Source organism: Petaurus breviceps, unplaced genomic scaffold (genome assembly GCF_028583685.1).
Source record: "Petaurus breviceps papuanus isolate PSGF00001 unplaced genomic scaffold, PetGlider_PUasm1.0 90865, whole genome shotgun sequence".
In the NCBI taxonomy this organism is placed as follows: domain Eukaryota; kingdom Metazoa; phylum Chordata; class Mammalia; order Diprotodontia; family Petauridae; genus Petaurus; species Petaurus breviceps.
In genome coordinates, this window is record NW_027187367.1 from 11,357,241 (window position 1) to 11,376,462 (window position 19,222).

Below are 19,222 nucleotides of genomic sequence, written 5' to 3' on the forward strand. Positions count from 1 at the left end.
CACTCTGTTCAATGGTTCTTTCTTATTTAGTATCTGAACTCCTCTCCCTGGAAATCAAGCCCTGCCCCTCTCCACAGAAACTGTCCCCATCCCACTTCTCAGCATCATCTCTTCCTGTTGTCCACACTTGTATGCTCCCGACAAACTGGACTTGCTCCATCTTGTATATGGTCCTACTGTAGTCTTTAACCTCAGTATCTGTGCTCATGGTGCTCCCTTCCACCCCTATGCCTGCAAGTCCCTCCATTCCTCCCTGCCTCCACACATTCATCCTTTAAAACTGAATTCCAATGCCACCTCCTAGAAGCCTTCCTTTATTTCCCTCCACCCCCGTCAATAAACATTTATTATGCACCAGCTGTGTGCTGAGCACACTGGGGATACAAAGGTAAAAGACAGGTCTTGCTCTCAAGGAGCCCACAGTCTAATGGGAGACAGCTATGTGCCATATATATATATATGTGCTATATACAGGATAAATTTGAAATGATCAATGGAGAGAACACGCTAGGAATTAAGGGGGAATCAGGAAAGGCTTCTTGAAGATTTTAGCTGGGACTTGAAGGAAGGCAGGGAGCATTCCAGGTATGGAAGATGGCCAATAAAAATGTCGAGTCAGGAAATGGGAGTGTCTTATTCGAAGAAATATGGAGGAATGTAAAGTAAAAGACTGGGAAATATGGGGCGGGGTGGAGGGCGGTGTGGAAGACTTTGAATGCCTGAGTTTATAGTTCATCCTTGATGTAAGAGGGAGCCACTGGAGTGTACTGGGGGTCAGACCTGCACTTTAGAAAGATCACATCGACAGTCAAGGGGAGGATGGGCTGGAGTGGGGGTGGTCTGGCAGACCAAACAGCCGGCTATTCCAGTAGTCCGAGCAAGAGGTGATGAAGGCCTGCCTCAGGGTTGTGTCAGTGTCAGAGGAAAGGAGGAACATGTGAGAGAGATGTCAGGTAGAATGTCAAGTACTTGCCAACAGACTGAGAATGGGGGACAGGAGGTGAGAATAAGGAGTTGAGGATGATCCCAAGGCAGCCAGTATGGATGCCTCAGAGGACCCACATGGGGGATATGTAGAACACAGACTCCTCATCCACCTTAGACACTGATGCCTTCCCTGTCTGTATCCTGTTTGTATATAGTGTTTGCATGTTTTCTTCCCCGTTAGATTGTGAGCTCCGTGAGGGCAGGAAATGTCTCTTGCCTTCCTTTGTATTCCCAGCACTTAGCACAGTGCCTGGCACATAGCAAGGGCTAAATAAATGTTGAATAACACAAAGAGAAGTCAAGGTGAGAGTGAGGTGAAGCGTGGCTGAGGTCCTTCCCAAAATGGTGGTCCTGGGGAGGGAGTCGCCGATGAGGTATTTGTTGAAATTAGTTCACCAACCATGCTGGATAAGTTTACTATAACTAGGTTCCATTCACAAACTAGTTTCCCAATCAGTATGTTTAGATTAAACCAGTATTTTTAAAAGACTTTTGACAGTTCAAGTGCAGGATTCTTAAAACTTGGGATCCATGTACTCTCTCTCCCAAAAGGCCCAAGGATAGATTTCAAGGTGAGAGGGAAAAGGTGTGCAAACCTGGATGGGAAATAAATTGCATCTTTATTTTCACTAACCTTTAACTGAAATTTAGTATTTCCTTCAGATAACGTATGTAGATAACAAAACATTCTCTGAGAAGAGAGAGGTCCACAGACTTCACCGCACAGAACCCCCGGTCAAAAGGCAAGACTGATTTTCCTCCTCTTTCCTGCTTCCTTTCCCCCGTTACCCTCTCCTGCTCTCCACCTGGAGATGCCTAATTTGGGGCAGGATGGCTCAAGGATCTCAGGTATACAAACTGGCACATGGATTTCTCCAGCACACTCTAATAGACCAGAGAATTCTTGTGTAAGCTACTTCGGTGAGGCAGATCTCAAGGCTAGCAAAATGTGTCTGTACTGCAAATGAGAGAGGGGCTAGTGACTGACAGCAGTTCTCACATTGTTCTTGCTGTCGCCACTGATATCACAAACAGGGAGACAAGCCCATCACTTAAAAGAAAGCACACGAGTTGTTGGTTAGGTCATTTTTTTTGTCATGTCCAACTCTTTGTGACCCCATTTGGGGTGTTCTTGGCAAAGATACTCGAGTGATTTGCCATTTCTCTCTCCAGCCCATTTTATAGATGAGGAAACTGAGGCAAAAGGGGTGAAGTGACCTGCCCAGGGTCACACAACTGAGGCCAGATTTAAACTCAGAAAGATGAGTCTTCTCGATTCTAGCCCCAGTATTCTATCCACTGCACCACCTAGCAACCATTAAGGACATAAGAGGTTCACAAAAATTGTTACTTGAATGAGTGGGAATGAATGAATGGATACCCATACTGTGATGGTGTAGGGGCAAGAAGTTAAAGGAAGCATCAATGTCCCACACCTTCCTTGGCTAGTAGGCCAAACTTGCTTAAAAATACACAACACAGATTCACACTACAATTACCACACAGTTTATTCAGAAGTTTTTAATGGTTAAAGTGTGAATGTCTTTTCCCTAAACAAATCACAATCTCCCTACCCCCTGCTCTCCAGCACACAGGATGCACAACCTGTATTCTTCTCTTCATTTATCAGTCGGCAAAACAAGATGGATCCAAGACATGACAGTGACTACTTTATAATACAAAGGACAAGAAATGTACACGTTAAAATCCCTTTGAATCCCTTTCTGCTAAACAAGCTATTACTGAGAGACTAAGAAGCCTAGTGCCAAACATGTTTTCTCCATCTGGAGTTGAGACTTTCCTAATTTGCTTTTTTCTTTTCAAACATTAAACCTGGAGCAGTTTCATATGCTATCATTATTCTATCCTGCTCCCCAAACAGAGCAGGGATATTCCTTTTTGAAAATGGCTATATTGACACACTTTCCTTTAAAAACTGATCTAAATAGCTTTAAGATGGACAGAAGAGCCTCCCAGCTATAGCTCAGCCATGACCCTCTTGCACAGGCAAATTTACCAAACAGGTGCAAAATAATGCTTTAAGAATTATCAAAAGTTTAAAAAAAATAATGCATTAACATGGAGCCTCCACATTTTTCTGACCAAGCAATGTTCCCCTAGAGGTGGCAGCTGTGAAAGAGAAGGCACTTTGTGCTAATTTCAGGGTCTCTCATGGAGAGTACCCCAGAGCAAACATGGAGGAATGTGCTTATAGACATTACCCAGGATCCTTTAAACACATTCCGTCCAATCCACGAGACCCTTTTTGAGGGAGGAAGGGTCTCCTAGAAAGGCATCTGAAAAGAAAAACAATTTTCAATCATGGTACCAAAGTGAAAAGGCTATCTAAAATTGGGAAAGGAGAGATACAGAGGAAGTGAGGAGGACATAGCTACAAACAAGGACGAAGGTATCTCTGCACCATTCCAATAGGCTGACTGCAGAAGGCTCGGAGTCAGCATGAGCAGGGCGGCCAAGAGACAGCAGTGGCTAATGCACCATTCCCTTGTTGAGTCCCAGGATGGCTCTTGTGAATCTGTAGTCTTCTAGCTGGGCTGGGTTTCTTTAGGGAAAGTGGGTTCCTATTGGCAGCATGATGAGATGAGCCAGTGGCTGGCCTGCCTGCCTGAAGGTTTTCACATACAACAGTGAAGAGGAAGTAGGGGCTTATTTTTTTCCACATGATCCAGGACTCCTTGGCAATGCATAATGGCTTTTCAGGTCATCTAGTGGACCCAACTGGGAGCCACTATCAACAACTCAGAAATGGAGTATGAGTATTTTAGTTCAGGGGAAAGGGGCCAGGTGACTGGGTGAGTAATCAAGGCCTAAGTGTGTCTTTCTCCTAGTACCATAAGTAAAGTGCATCATCACAAATGGAGGCCATGAAGAAAACTGAGAACACCATAAAAGGTGGCAACTGGGGAGGGATATCTAATGAGGCCTGGGAAAATATTACCATCACTTCACATGACAGAGAAGCCAGACTACATCCTCCATTTCTATTATTGCTTGATTTCCTGGGAACTGTAGGGCTATTTAGCCATGATGGGAGGACCACCAGGAAGGCTGGCAAAGACACATCACAAAGACACAGGATTTGGTTGGGACTGGACAAGAATGAACTACAGGCTCAGTCATGTTAGATGACAGAATTTTCTTCTTTCTAAAGAACTTCTGAGTACGTGTGAAACTGGCCCATCCTGCTTTTGAAGAAGCAGGACAGTTGTCTATGGCTGATGCGGCAGAAATGTTTGCTTGGAGTCTTTAGATGCCACAAAAGAAGAAAATCCACCTATCACATTTCAGAAGGTTCACTGTTCACCAGGACAGGGCAGGTTCTGTAAAACCTCTTGGAAGCTCATAGCCCTTATACACAAATGTGAAAGAAGGCGGCCCCAGGGCTGTGCACAGAACCATGTTCCCTGAAATGATCCCACTTCACTGCTGACTATTTTCCTCCTTTCATATAGGATGGTATTGCTCCTCGTGCAGTCAGGCCCTCAAAACGTTTGTACGTGTAATTGATGAAGACCCAGTCTTTGTTCTTGTAGTCCGTCTCTGGGTGGTTACTTGTAGCCACTGCAACAAAACAGACATTGGGGTTCACACGTCCCCTGCCTGGATACTCTATTCAATTCTGCACACTGTTGTATCCTCAAAAACTTACTTCAGTTTCTAAAGGGGAAAACTTACCTGGCTGTCCCTCAAGATACCATATTTGGTTCTCGTTTAAATTTTTAGTACCTAAGAATAATCTTCTAAAAATGCCCCAATAAAAGATAAAAGTCAGCAGCTTTTCCTTTAGTTTCTGGCATTCTAATCAGGTCTTTAAGCAAACAAAGCAGGCCTTGAAGGCAGACCTTAAAGGGGCCGACTGAGCTGTGTGAATATAGCAGTTTTATTTACTTCCTGCCATAAAAATAATAGGATTTAGAGCTGGAAGGGACCTTTGAGATAATTTATTTATTTGTTTGTTTTGCCTTTTGAAGGGTAGTTGGGGTTAAGTAACTTGCCCAAGCTTACACGGCTAGTTTTTTTGTGTGGGTGTTAAGTGTCTGAGGCCAGAACCGAACTCGGATGCTCCTGACTCTATGCTGGCACTTTTACTCACTGCACCTAGCCTCCCCAAGATAATTTATTTTAACCTGTTTATTTTACAGATAAGGAAAAGGAGGCCCCAAGATCTTGCAGACAAGCAGGGTCAGCCAGTCTTCAAACCCTAGGCTCTAGCTTCAGTCCTGCATTTTTCCTACTATGCCAATAGTATCAAACTCAAATAGAAATAGGAGCCACTAAACTGTATATAAGGATCTCTGTGGGTGCATAATGACTTAGAAAACCACATATTAACATTATCTATGTTCAACTGTATTTTAATTTATTTTATTAACTATTTCCCAATTACATTTTAATCTAGTTTGGTTGCCCTGGGAGTAGGTTCAGTCATATATGCTTGATACCTCTAGACTAAACCACTCCTTCACCATTCCACATTCTTCAATGCATCACTGCACTTAGGGGCTGATGCAAATTGATGCCAAAGGAAATAATACTTGGAAAGGATTAAGAGGGCTTTAACTTATGCATATGCTCTGCACCCTTATGGTTTGGTTATTACTATTCCAAAATTGGTAGACAGCTATGGCAACTGCTGGGAAAAATAAACTAAATGGAAAGTAAAGAGTGTTATTACCTGTTGGCTTAAGAATATCAGATTCAGGAAATTCATCAAAGTTTGAAGTGTCATCAATGCTTCTTATCTCAATTGATATTGCAGCAGGCCTCTCCCTGCCAAGAAGAGATGCATCAAGAATTAATAAATTGGTACAGTTATCCCTTCCACATCACTACTTTCCCCATCAGGTTTTGATATGTCAGGTCAGCGTAAAAAATTAAATGAGAATTTTGGGAGAGTTTTGTGGAAGCCACAGATGACTTGTGAAGGCCAGCATATGACACAGAGCCTACAACCAAATACGTAACCCAAATTTTACAATAAGGTATTTTAAACACCCCATAAAAGAAAATGAAAAATTCAGATTTCTTTTCTGGTACAAAGGAAGGACCAAAAACTTTTATACAGATTTTTCAGATCGTGGTGGTGCTGTGCCTGAAACCCTGGCAATGTGGAATGGATAACTGTAAGGGGGGGTGGGATATTGATTAAACTAAGCTTTATTCCTTTGATAAAGGCACTACAGGAGTTGCTTAGGTATAAGTAAGAGCAATTTTCTTGTCAATCTGATGCTTTGGATTAGAACACCAAAGTCTGGTCACAAGAAAGGCAGATTCTGATAAGTGGCATACACTTCTTCTACTAGACCCGTGAAGGCTAATCAAGGCAGGGCAATGAATGGGCTCCATCTAAGTAAAACAAACATGCAGATAATCCCTAATCTTTCATAGTTATAGGACAGGGCAAGGAAAGAAAAGGTAAATGAAAATCAAAACCACACTAGACATTTCAATCTCCTGTTCCTTTTATTAACTCAGCTAGAAAAGGATATAATAGGCAAATCTGCATTTGTTTAACCTCAGCTCTCCTCTTGTCCACCTTCTACATGTGAGAAATCTAAAAAGGTGGCTATGGGAAGGAAAATGAAAAACCATGGATCTGGTACATCTGCCTCTGAATCCTCAAGAGCTGCCTGCAGCAGAATCGTCAAGGCTCTGCCTAGAGGGCTGATTCCTCAGTGCTAAGGAGCTGAAGCAAGTCTGATTTCTCAATGTCCTGTTCAACACCGAGTGTGTTCAACGATGAACAGCCACTGAGGGTCTGGACACTTCAAGTCACTGTGGAGAACACTCTATTCCCACCCCAAATCACATATATCTTCATTCCTTCTTTTCTCTCTCCCACTCCCTTTTCTTTCTTTTCCCCAAATATACCCTAGGCCCAACATTGGCTTCATCTGTATTAATCAGTCCTAAATGCAGATCTCAATTTTCAAATTCAATTTCTAAATAAGTTTAACATTCATTAAGCACTCTGTATAAGGTAATATAAAGACTGCTTAGCTCTAGGAACAAATATTTTCTGAGTCTGGTCCTTTAGTCTAGGAAACCAAAGTCGGTAGTTACTCCCTTAAGCATAATCATACAGGATACAGATGTCAGGAAAGGTTGGCTTCCAGTCTTTGTAGGAATGTAAATACAGAATTTTTCAAATATCTCCATGTTACCTAACTTGGCAATGATACAGGTAAAATTTCCAAATAAGAATAAACTTTCTAAAAAGCCACACTGAATAAATTGGTTTTCAATAGTATCACCTGATATGTTCCCAGTCAACTCCTTCAAAAAAAGGATTACTCTTAATTTCTTCAACTCCAGGTGCTCCAATCCTATGTTCCCATTCACAGCAGAATCTAGAAAAGAATAAGGCCCATATGCAATCTCTCTTCTATATATATATATATATGTATAGATGTATACATGTATTTTTATATGTATGGCTGTATGCACAGCCACACCCAGAGTCTAGACCAAACCTGTGATTTAATTGGTATAAAGAACTCCCAGGGAATAAACTCCCTCTACCAAAGCAGATCAGCATTTGCTCTGCAACTTCTAGTCTTGATTAAGAGAGTTGCTGGGTGGGGCAGCTAGGTGGCACAGTGAATAGAGCGCAGCCCTGGAGTCAGGAGAATCTAAGTTCAAATTCAGCCTCAGACACTTAAACACATACTAGCCGTGAGACCTTGGGCAAGTCACTTAACCCCAACTGCCCTGCAAAACAACTTTCCATCTGCTAGCTGCTTTTATCATTAGAAAGAGATGTTTTTTTTTTCATTTCCTTCTTAAAGAGAAAGGGTTAAATGTTAAATCTGATTCCTAAGCACCAAAGACTCTGCAGAGTTCACTCTAATAGGTACCTTAAAATAAGATCCTTGGCTTTCTCAGAAATTGGAACTTCTGGAGGAAAAGTCAGTGTTTCTTTCCAATTCATCACCTTCTTATAAGTTTCCTGAGGAGTCTCAGAACAGAAAGGAGGGTAACCTGGAATAAGAAAAAGAATCTGAGAATCCCCGTCCACAGAGTTTGATATTTCCAAACTGACTAATTATGATTACTTTTCTTAACTGCTAAAAATCACAAACTCTAACTAAACTTAATTTATCTTGCCATGGCACAGAGGATTCCCACTGATGCTAGAAAATCCGAGTTACCATTTCATTTTTTTCAGAGCTCCTGAACCAGGATTGTTGGTGCTCTCTCTGATGCTGCTAGGGAGATGCCAGCCAAAAGCTTCAGGCGAGAGAAGAAAGAGGGAAGTAATTGGCCCAGGGCAGAGGAACCAAAACTACTAGAGCAGAAATGAAAGAATACTAAGAAAACACCTTGGTCTTACATGGAAACAGAACCAAAGGACTTAAGTAGGTCTGGGAAGAAAGCCCAGTGTTTAAGATGACCTTCATTTCTCAGTTTGAAGACTCCTCACAAGGACGTGCACATAAACATGCTCTCATTCACCACCTACTGCTCCTTCACACTTTCACCTCACACACATATACCCTTGCCCAGATCCCTACCCATTCAAAGAAAGATACTACCCCTCATTCAAAAGATCACATCTGGAAACCTCCACCTTCAGCCAGGCACACATATGTGTTTGTACACACACATACATACCCAGTCTATACCCAAACAATTGCACAGATATGCACCCCCCCAAAACACAATCAAAACTGGTAAGGAAGGGATACACATATGCTGGTTTTAGTAATGAAAAGAAGTAAGTGAATGAATACAAAGATGAATGAAGGTAAGGGATAAGTGGAACAATATCTAAAATATTCCTCTACAGAAAGCAAGTGCTCTATAAATTTCAGTGACGAAAAAGATAGGAGGATGAAATGAACAAAAAAAGAGACTGAGAAATAACAATTAGTCCAAAAGCAACCAATAAGATATTAATATCCTATGAACAAGTGACTACTCCCAGATTCAAGTCTCAATTTGAGAAATTAGTAGGAGGAATCTTTACCACTAGAACCAAAGGAAATATTGTTTGTGGGGACTAAACAGGGGGTATATGCAAAAGGGACCCCTAAGATCTCCCCAAAAGCCAACTGATTGTACGGTCACTGAGGGATCTTCTTTGGTTAGACAGAATCAGGTCCTCAAATAGTATGTAACTTACCAATGAGCATTTCATACATGATAACCCCAAGAGACCACCAATCACAGAGCTTATTGTATCCAGTCTGCATAAACACTTCAGGAGCAATGTAATCTGGAGTACCCACTGTGGAGAAGGCCTGAAAAATTTACCAAATGTCAGGGGAAAATGCAGAGGGTAAACATAACCATTATCATCCTAATCTAAACAAAGGACCCCATATGCCTTCATGTCAAGTTTTTGATTTGCCCAAACAGTGAATTTTTTTAATATCATCAATACAGGTTTGTCACTGAGATGAAAGTATTTCTAAATATGTCCAAAACCTAATAATTTATTGAGCCCAAAGAAATCCTGATGAAGATGAGAGTGGAAAGAATAGTGGCTCTGGAGTTGGAGGGCCTGGGCTCAAATCCCACTTCTAACACTTAGTGGTACCTGTGTGAGCTTGGGCAACTCACTTGACTTCCCTGGATCTCAGTTTCCATATCTCTAAATGATGAGATTGGACTGGATGGTCTTTGAGGTCCCACCTTAGATCTATGATCTTATAATATTATGAGTTTCTTGTATTTAAGGAAATCCAAAGGTTTAGCCTTTGGTAGTAACATTCATGTCTGAAAGCTTCATTTTAAGATATGATTGAGGGGGGCTGCTAGGTGGCACAGTGAATAGAGAACCAGCCTTAGAGTCAGGAAGACTTGAGTTCAAATCTGGTCTCAGACACTTAACACAATAACTAGCTGTGTGACCTTGGGCAAGTCACAACCCCAATTGCCCTCCAAAAAGCAAAAAAAAAAAAAAAAAAGATATGATTGAGGGTCCTCCAGTATTTAGCAAATCTAAACAGTGTATTTAAAATGTTATATCCATACGAAAGGCATGTTTTCTAAATCCCAATTGGGTGGTACCAGTAAGCCACCAGAGAGTAAAGTATTAGCAAGAAATATATGACTATTGGGGCAGCCAGGTGGTGCAGTGAGTAAGAGCACTGGCCCCAGAGTTGGGATGACCTGGGATCAAATCTGGGCTCAGATACTTAGCACCACACCCAGAAATAACTGTCCGTGTAACCTTGAGCAAGTTACTTAACCCCAATTGCTTAAAAAAAAAAAAAATATATATATATATATATATATGTATATATATATATATATATATATATATGTATATGACTATTAAGGTAAAAAATGTTTGGGGGGTTCACTTAAAGTTTTAGGTTTGAGACTTAAAGACTGCACACTCCCCAAGAAAAAGAGGTATTTGCAATGCCAACTGCAGATAAAAGAAGCTAGAGATAGGTATCCTCTGCTCTAAAGAACAGAGATAGTTTCAACAAAGTTGGCAATAAATGAAATTCTGTTTCCCAGTGACCTATATCATATAATTAGAGTATTACTTTAGAAAATAAAAATCCCTCAACAGACTAAACTGAACAGTCTTGGTAAAGGAGGCATTAAGATGGTGGCTAGACTGGTAGAATATGGGGGTACAGTGCTGGTTAGCAACATGTCTGTATTGGGAGTTACATGTACTCACCACTTCAGAGTTCACTTTTCTTTAGGTCACGTTCCTAATTTTGAATCTTTCCCCTCAATCATTTGACTAATCCTTCTTCCTCAGAACAAGCTTGGAAATTTTATCACAAATAGATCTGCTTCACCCTGACACTCACAATTTCCAGAACTTTACTCTCCTCTTTTTCTCGGTACTCATAATAGGTCTTAGTTTGACCCCAGTTATAGTCATCGAAACCATGTTATATGCTAGCCTGCATGTTATTTCACATCAAGATTTTAGTTTATATAATCCACATAAGTTTCTCTGCTTGACCATTTCTACACATTTTACAGAAATAAGTTTACTTAAAATAATGGACATGTGTTTATTTGACCTTTGGAGTCACCTTGGGAAAGTTTTCATTTTCATTCATATCTCGAAAGTATATGTATCATAAAGTATATAGGCAAGGCCATTCACCTACTTCCAAGTGGTTGAGAAGACACTCTTGGATGCTCAATTTTTCAATGGCAACCTACTATTTATGGCAACATACACACACAATACACTCTAAAGCTGCTTAAGATAATTAGGGAAAATGATAGTGGAGCAGAAGTTACATTGTTAACACTAGACTAGCTCTTGTTATACATTAGTTTAAATCCCACACCTAGCTTGGAGCCTAACAGGATTTATTATGAAAGGTCAAAAGACACAGTTCTTTGCCCTGGAGATAAGACTAACAGGTTGGCAAGGTTTCACCTCTAGGACAGCATATTATGAGGATCTTGGCCACCTGTTCTCTATTTCAATTCAGAAGGGAATAAAATACAATAGCCCTAAATCACAGTATGAAGGATTCGGTTCACATGTAAAAAGGTTTTTAACTATTAAGTACTGTCTAATACTGCAACAAGGAAATTGCAAACATTCCTGGGCAAGTCAGAAGTGACTCCCGAGTTGTAATTCATGGATCTCAAAGGCTAATTTAAGGTATTTGTACTTAATTATTCAAGCATTTAACAAGTGCTTACTATGTATAAAGGTCTCTACTTGGGGGCTGGAAATAGAAAAAAATACATTGTCCCTACTTTCACAAAACTTGGAATGAAAACATTTTAGAAATTAGCACAGTGGAATAAGGTTAAATTGGGGCCTTTAATTACAATGCTGTAAGAAACAATGGCTGAAGAATATACACATAGGAAGATTTATATGAACTGATGCAAAGAGAAATAAGCAGAACCAGGAAAACAATACAGTCAACAACCAAAATAACATAAAAAAACAAAACAGAAACTTAAGGCCATGTAATTATAACAACCAAGCTTGGCCCCCAAAAATTGATGAGGAAATATGCCTTTCCTTCTCAGCAGAGACAGCAAGGATGGTGAGAGTGGGTAGGAGCCACTGGGTGTGGAACAAAACATAGTCAGATTCAAGTTAAGTGCTAGTTAATTTTTTTTCAACTATGTTTTCTTCCCTCTCTCTCTTTTTTATTTTTTGTTACGAGGGTCTGGTAAGTCATATATTTGGAAACAAAGTCATATATTTGGAAATGAAGGTGATGTTAAAAAACTTTTTTTTAAAGAAAAGATTTTAGGAGGGGTTTCCTCATCCTGTTAGATGTAAAATAAACTTAGTCAGCCTGCACTGAGTAGCACACTGTAGAGTGAGAAATAAAGGAACTTCTTAGCAGATTCTGTCTGACATTTATTCTCCTTAAATCCATAGCTGAATCACAGATTTCTGGCCAGTGAGAAAAGTTTAGCTATTTAAAGAAGATCTGAAGTTCCTTGGAAAAAGAACAGGTACCACACCAAGCTTTAGCACTCCCAAAATACTTTAATATCCAGAGAAATTAGAAATGCATTTCAATTCAGTCCTGTCCAAGCAGACACTGAGTTTCTTAAAGTGTAAGTGGCCTTTATAAAACTTTGCTTTTGAGGACCAGATTTAGCTTTAAGCCACTAGGCTAACATTTTTATTTTGGAGGCAATTCAAGCTTTGTAAAAGTAAATAATGTTCCCTTCCACCATAATAATGATTAAAGTGAGAATACTGATTCCTACTTCTCAGCAAATTTGGGGCTGCGGAGAGGGAAGACAATTGCAAACTCTAAAGTTCCAAATACCTACCAAGTATAAATTTATTATCAAAATCCTTCTTGAACTTGTTTATGTTTTTCATTTTGAACATCAACTAAGGTAAAGAAATTCCCAATGCTTGTTCAGTATTCATCAAATCACAGGTCCTAAAGATTACTTACTAGCTGGCGTCTATTTCTTTTCCAGGTTTCCGCTTTCCTTTTGGAATTCATGTTCTGGAAAGCTAGAGGTAGGAGGAAAATGAGCATGAATCAAGGTTCAGACAGCTTTGACCCACTCTTAAGTTTTCAGATTCTTCAAGGGGCACTCTAAGGTTTTGCTATTTTGACTCATCTGTAGGTAAATTCTAATCCCATTTTTTTTTTGGTGGCAGGCTGCAAAATCAGGATTTTCTGAAAAGTAAATTCTTTAGTTCAGAATTTACAATAATTCAAGATATACAGAATGCCAGAGTATGGAAAGAAATAAACTCTTTTTGCTATGGCCAATTTTTTAGCAGTCACCTAGTCCAAGCCCCAACCAGAAAAATCCCTTCTATAATATCCTGGACAGGAAATCACCTAACCTTTTCCTGAATTTGCCTTCTATGACCCAGGCAAGGGGATGAACATGAGTAAATAGATAAATGAAAAAAAAACTATTTGTAACAGGCCCACAGATAATCTAATATTAATATCATCAAAGTTCCTAAATGTACATGATTTCATAAGCACTAATTATTGCACGGTAGTTCATATGGACTAAACCACCCGGCCATCTGAGTTACACAGGTGGCTGTATGTAGCAGAGTCACCAAATGAACATAAGATTTTAAGTAAATTTTCCCCTTTGAGAATTTTCAGGGTTTCATTTACAGGAAAGGAAAACCTCAGTTAAATTGGTTAAAAAAAAACTCAAAGTAAAGGTTCTGAAATTAAAAGTACAATCAAATATATCTTTGGAAATTTAGGCTCTAAGTTTCATAAAGGCAGGGAATGAGTTATCTAAATTCTGACAGGCAGGAGGAAGATTAAGAAAAACAAATAAAACTTCCAGATGCAGGAGGTAAAACTTTTTTTCGATTTAAGATCTATCCAAGCATTTTTATCTGTGCCAACCACATCACCCTAGGAAAGTCACTTAACCTATGTTCGCCTCAATTTCCTCATCTGTAAAATGGAAATAATCACAGTACCTATCTCCTAGGGTTGTTGTGAGGATTAAATGAGAAAATAACTATACAGTACAGCACATGGCACACAGTAAGCACTACATAAATGTTAACTATTATTGTTGTTGTTATGAGGATCAAATAAGAGAATAATTCTAAAGTGCTTACTCAGCACATTGCCTGGCCCATTACCCGATGTACACTGGGAGCCTGCTCAGATCTGCTACCATCTGCACTCTACTGCCAGGGGCTGAGAGAACCCCAAAGTAATGTCCACATCATGATAAAGGGTGGGAATAGACTTAAGTGGCAAAAACAAATTTTAAAAATTACTTTACGTTTTACTTATTAGTACCTATTCATAACTCACTGTTGTATTTTATCTAAAAGTAATACAACCACATTTTAAAAAAATGATTCAAAATCACTGTACCAGCCCTCCTTTATTATTTAAGTTAGTGAGGTTTTATTGTAAAGTATGAAGGGAACATATGCATTCACATGAGAGGTCTGTATTTTAAGTACTTATATGATGTTCCAGGAAAAAGTACTTTGATAATAGCTATTGGCATGCTGCCTCCCCATTACCCTCTCAGCTCCCTGAAAGAAGGGACTGTTGCTTCATATGTGCGCTTGATAAATGCTTTAGTGACTTGACTTGGTCAAGATAAAACATCTACTACTTGGGCTAAACAATGTATGGTCATGGCAGAAGTCAGTCACCTGATTTTCCCTATAGTCCTCTTGTTTTTGCCCATGATCATCACCAGTAATCTGAATATTGGAAAGGCAAAGACAATTCTCAAGGATCCACCTGTCTTGCACGTTCATAGATTATGAAGCTAAGGCCGGAAAGGACCAAAGGTCACCTAGCTCAACCTCCTCATTTTGCAGATGAAGACGCTGAGGCCTAAGGACACTGAGTTACTTGGCCAAAGTCAGACTGAGAGTATCTAAGATGGCAGTTTATGACTCCACACTCAGCTGTCTCATTGGCCACCTACATCAAACTGATTTCCAGGATCTAAAGAGCAGCATAATTCTTTTTTGTTTTTTGAAAGGGGGAAGGCAGGGCAATTGGGGTTAAGTGACTTGCCCAAAGTCACACAGCTAGTAAGTGTTAAGTGTCTGAAGCTGGAGCAGCATAATTCTGAAAGCTAAACCTGAGGAAAAAATGCTTCTCCATCATAAGTACATCTACACCAAGATAAAAAATCTGATTTTCTCAACTTATCCATTTTATTTTAACTACCATGAAAGAGCTCTTCTAAAACAGAGGTTTTAGAAACTTACTGAAGTCACTGGGGAGACTGTGATTTAAGTTCCTATAAAATTCTGTCCTATGAGCTTTCTTTAGTCCTGTGCAGAGGCCGAAGTCAGAAAGCTTCACATGGCCCTAGGGAGAAAGCAACAAGGCAAATGAAGACCAGAAATAACAACAAGCAACAGAAAATGACCTACACCCGTGATGCCCATAACTTCTCTAAAGTGAATGTGTGGTGATTTTTAAAATTCTTTATCTTCTTCAAGGTGGTCTAATACTAACTTCCCAGGGCACAGAGCCAGAAAAGTTTGTCTGGTTAATTGAGGAGCAATGATCATCTGGGGCAAGCTATCAAACCCACAGAACTGTTTTCACAAAAAAATAGCTTGGAGTGTTTGAATGTGGTAAGGTAGTAACAGATAAAATAGGTCATTTCAGGACAAGTTTTTGATCTAGCATCTTTGTTTCTTTTTTTCTTTCTTAAGACTGGTAAATCAGTTTGTTCTACAAGTGAGAGAAAAGAATCCAATTTATAAATGTCAAAGTAGTAGGAACTAGGCACTTCTCAGTTCTCTGGGATGAAGATAAGTGTTTCCAAAAGCAGCAGAGTAGCTCTTTTAAAGGCCATGCACAGAGACCTCTAAATCAGTTCCTTCAGAGCATCATTTCCAAACTTTGAACTGCAGGAAAGTCTATAGTTGTGAGTATATGTAAAATTCAGCATGAAAGATTATATTTTCATAACAAGTTAAACATGTAAATTAAATGTTGGAATTCAGAACCTTACCATAGTCCAGATTTATTATATTATTTGACCCTACAACTTGAATTCTGTAGTAAGCATTAAAAGTCTAGACTTCCTGTTGATGTCCAAGCCACTGTGTACCAAGAGCTGCACCTGATGTCTTTCTTTCCCCCATCTAATCTCTCCATTATTTTACACCCAGTTGTCTTGCTTTTAAACCTATCTGCTCTAGAAAACAGTCTAGCTCTAGAGTACCTTGGGTCCAACAGCACGGCAGCCTGGTTTTAAAGTGGGCCAAAGGAAAGGCCAGGTAAAAACTCATAAAATATTCATTCAGTTAAAAATAGATTTCACAGAATCGAAGAATGTCAGAGCTGGAATGGACCTCAGAGATCATTTAACAGATGAAGGAAACTTGGGCAACTGAGCCCCAGAAAAGTAAAATGACTTGCCCAAAATCATCCAGTCAGTTAAAGGCAGAGCTAGGAATAGAATACCACAGGCAATGTTTTCACAGTGTCAAAAAACCCTATTTTTCTCAGAATGTTGCTTTCAAACAATTAAATGTAATTTCTGTTAACTGCAGAACTCTAAGATCGATTAAAAAAAACACCAAACACAATTTTCCCATATAACAAAATTATGCTTTTCAGATAACCTAATTATGAATCTATGTCAAGAGAACAGGTATAATATTTTTAGCCTATTCTCTAAATTTTTCAATGTGTCAGGACATGGTCAATACTATAACAATAAAATCTTGGATGTCTTTTAGACATTTTCCTTTAGAAAATGAGTTATTTTTGATAGCCAAATTTTCCAGGTAGCTGGAAAGCTTTAGCTTTCTTTAGCCTAATAAGAACTAAAATGTTATTTTAACCAAAACTATTTTATCATGAGCCTCACTTCTGCTTCTTAAATAGAGCATAAAGAACATAATTTAATTTTTCTTGCTGACTCTTGGTCATTATTAGGAATATTAAATTATTTCACCAAAATGTAATTCAGTCATACCCTCAGGAGCTGCTGACGTTTGTCCCTACACTAAATGGCCCCAGAATGCTCTATGTGAGTTTTGGGGTTTCTTTTTATAGTTTCTCTTTCTGGCAGGTTTTTTGTGGGCACTTTTCACTGTTATCTGTGTGTCTATATATGTGGCAGTCCTTCTCCTTTTGCATTTGCTTCTTCAGAACTGCTGTGGGTTTTGGAGACAGAGAACCAAGCCTATTAGAATTGTACACAGCTTAAGACCAAACAGGGTGTGAGCAAGTGTCCAAAGGCTTTGCTATGAGTTGGGAGTCTTTGTGACATCTATTCTGGAAGCCCAGAGGGCTTTCAGATCTATTTCCTATCTTGACTGTGGTTATGAAAAAGTGAGATGTTATTAAAGAGCTAATAATACCTAATCAATACAACATGACATCATCTTTTGGACCTCTCATAAATTAATTTGCCAAAATTAGAAATTTATCCTTTAAAACCATATTCAAACTATGTCCTTCAACCTATATAAAGTATACTAATGTATCCTTTTAAGAGTGGCAAGAGTTATTTAGCAAGCTATCTTCAAGTTCCCTTATCTTAATTACTACCAGTAGACCTGGTGTTAAAGCACTGCTAATTGACATTATTTTTTGATACCTTGCTATCCAAAAGGAGGTTATCTGGTTTGATGTCTCTATGGATAAATCCAAGTTGATGAATCGAGTCAATTGCTAACACCGTTTCAGCTATATAGAACTGAGTCTCCTCTTCAGTTAGAGTATCCTTTTTCATCAATAAGGTCATCATGTCACCTAGAAAAAGACACAAAGCAACCACACACAGAAAAAAACAACAAAAAATTATTAAGTCCTCGTCATCTGACTTTTACTCCTGCTACTTCTAGTGGAGGGTGGTATAACGAAAGGCACCCCAGACGTGGGGCCAGGAATTCAGGGGTCAAGTGCTGACTTAGCTTCACACTCGCTCTGAGTTTGAGCAAGGCACTCATCTCTTTGAACATCAGTTTCCTCATCTCCAAAATGGGAACAATGAAGCCCTCCCCACCTCAGAGGATTGTTGTGGGGATCAAATTGCAGAATGTAGGCAACATGCTGGATTAACCATAAAATGCTGTGTGAATGTGAACAGTATGCTATTCTGCTCTAAAGTCACACAGCTAGAATAAGGAGTACTTTTCTGTGTTCCAAAATTGATTTGTACTCCCAGCTTAGGGTGGAAATGGTAAGTAGCTTAAAAGATTTAAAGGAAAAAAAAAGAAACCACCCCAAAATGCAAAATAGCTTTTGCAATCAAGTTGACTAATTTTGTTCATAGGGCTAGAATTCTGTTTTAGAGTATCAAAGGAATTTCTTATGACTTTAATGAGATGTTAAGAGATGTTAAATGTGTGTCATGTTTATTGTGAGGCGTCTTGTTTGGGGTTTTTTGAATGAAGGTGCAGAGTAGAATATCTACTTTGCTTTATTTTTGGTATTCTCTAATGGCCACAATTCTATTTCTGTTTATTTAAACACACACATACACATTTAGCATTAAACAGCACTTCCACAAAGTACACATGTGTGCTATTAAAGAGCTATTAGGCAAATACATCAACATTTTTCATTTTTGAGGATACTCTGTCATTTTTGTTCACAATGCTGAATTGGGACACCAAACAAAAAACACAAAGTTGGCACTCACATAAATGTTAGTTGACAAAATTAAAAATGGATGAGAATAACTGCATATTGGGATCTTAAAAAAAAATCGGTTCCATAAGCACACACTTAACAATTGTCAGATTCATTTATTTTTCAGTTTCATAAAAAGCCACTTAAAGGTATATAATGTTATACTGTCTACAATATTTTGAAAACAATATAAAAATTTTTACCAGTCAAAAGTTAACTTCCTTTAAGTTTCTGTGAAGTCAAAGTTTTGTTATTTCTTTCTTTTAACAGACAAAAGGGCAAAAAGAAAACTCTGCTCCCAAATCAGGAATTAGAACAAAGCAAAAATAAGAAAAATATGCACAGAAAGTACATTTAAAGCTAAGAGTAAGAGATGAAATATACAGTACAGAATTTATATGTGATTATAACAAAGGAAGCAATAATCAAGAGGGTGAAAAAAACCTTGGATTTGAATTCACTATAATGCTGTTTTCTACATTTTATCTCACCCATAATTTAGAAAGAAGGGAAAGCTTTTTTTTGGAGCAAAGCAAATTAAAAACGATTATTAAGTGATTCAAGTCTTTCCTTTTTTTTTCTGACCAGATCTTGAAAAATATGATCCCCCCCACCCCTAGTCAACACTGTAGCCGCCCATTTGGTAGGTGACATTCTCTCAAACA

General features: G+C 38.9%; 1 protein-coding gene across 11 annotated transcripts in view; it reads right to left on the bottom strand.

Moving 5' to 3' along the window:
- Positions 1 to 2,470: 2,470 nt before the first annotated feature.
- STK38 (serine/threonine kinase 38) overlaps positions 2,471 to 19,222 on the bottom strand; it is a 38,265-nt gene continuing 21,513 nt past the window's right edge. For all 11 annotated transcript variants that reach the window (XM_069073563.1, XM_069073571.1, XM_069073569.1 and 8 more), the window contains 8 exons: positions 17,521 to 17,675; positions 15,164 to 15,266; positions 12,882 to 12,943; positions 9,134 to 9,251; positions 7,866 to 7,989; positions 7,263 to 7,358; positions 5,684 to 5,778; positions 2,471 to 4,569 (listed from right to left, as the gene is read on the bottom strand). In XM_069073563.1, coding sequence (XP_068929664.1) covers positions 4,439 to 4,569; positions 5,684 to 5,778; positions 7,263 to 7,358; positions 7,866 to 7,989; positions 9,134 to 9,251; positions 12,882 to 12,943; positions 15,164 to 15,266; positions 17,521 to 17,675 — 884 coding nt within the window. In that variant the 3' untranslated portion in view covers positions 2,471 to 4,438. The remainder of the gene's footprint in view (positions 4,570 to 5,683; positions 5,779 to 7,262; positions 7,359 to 7,865; positions 7,990 to 9,133; positions 9,252 to 12,881; positions 12,944 to 15,163; positions 15,267 to 17,520; positions 17,676 to 19,222) is intronic.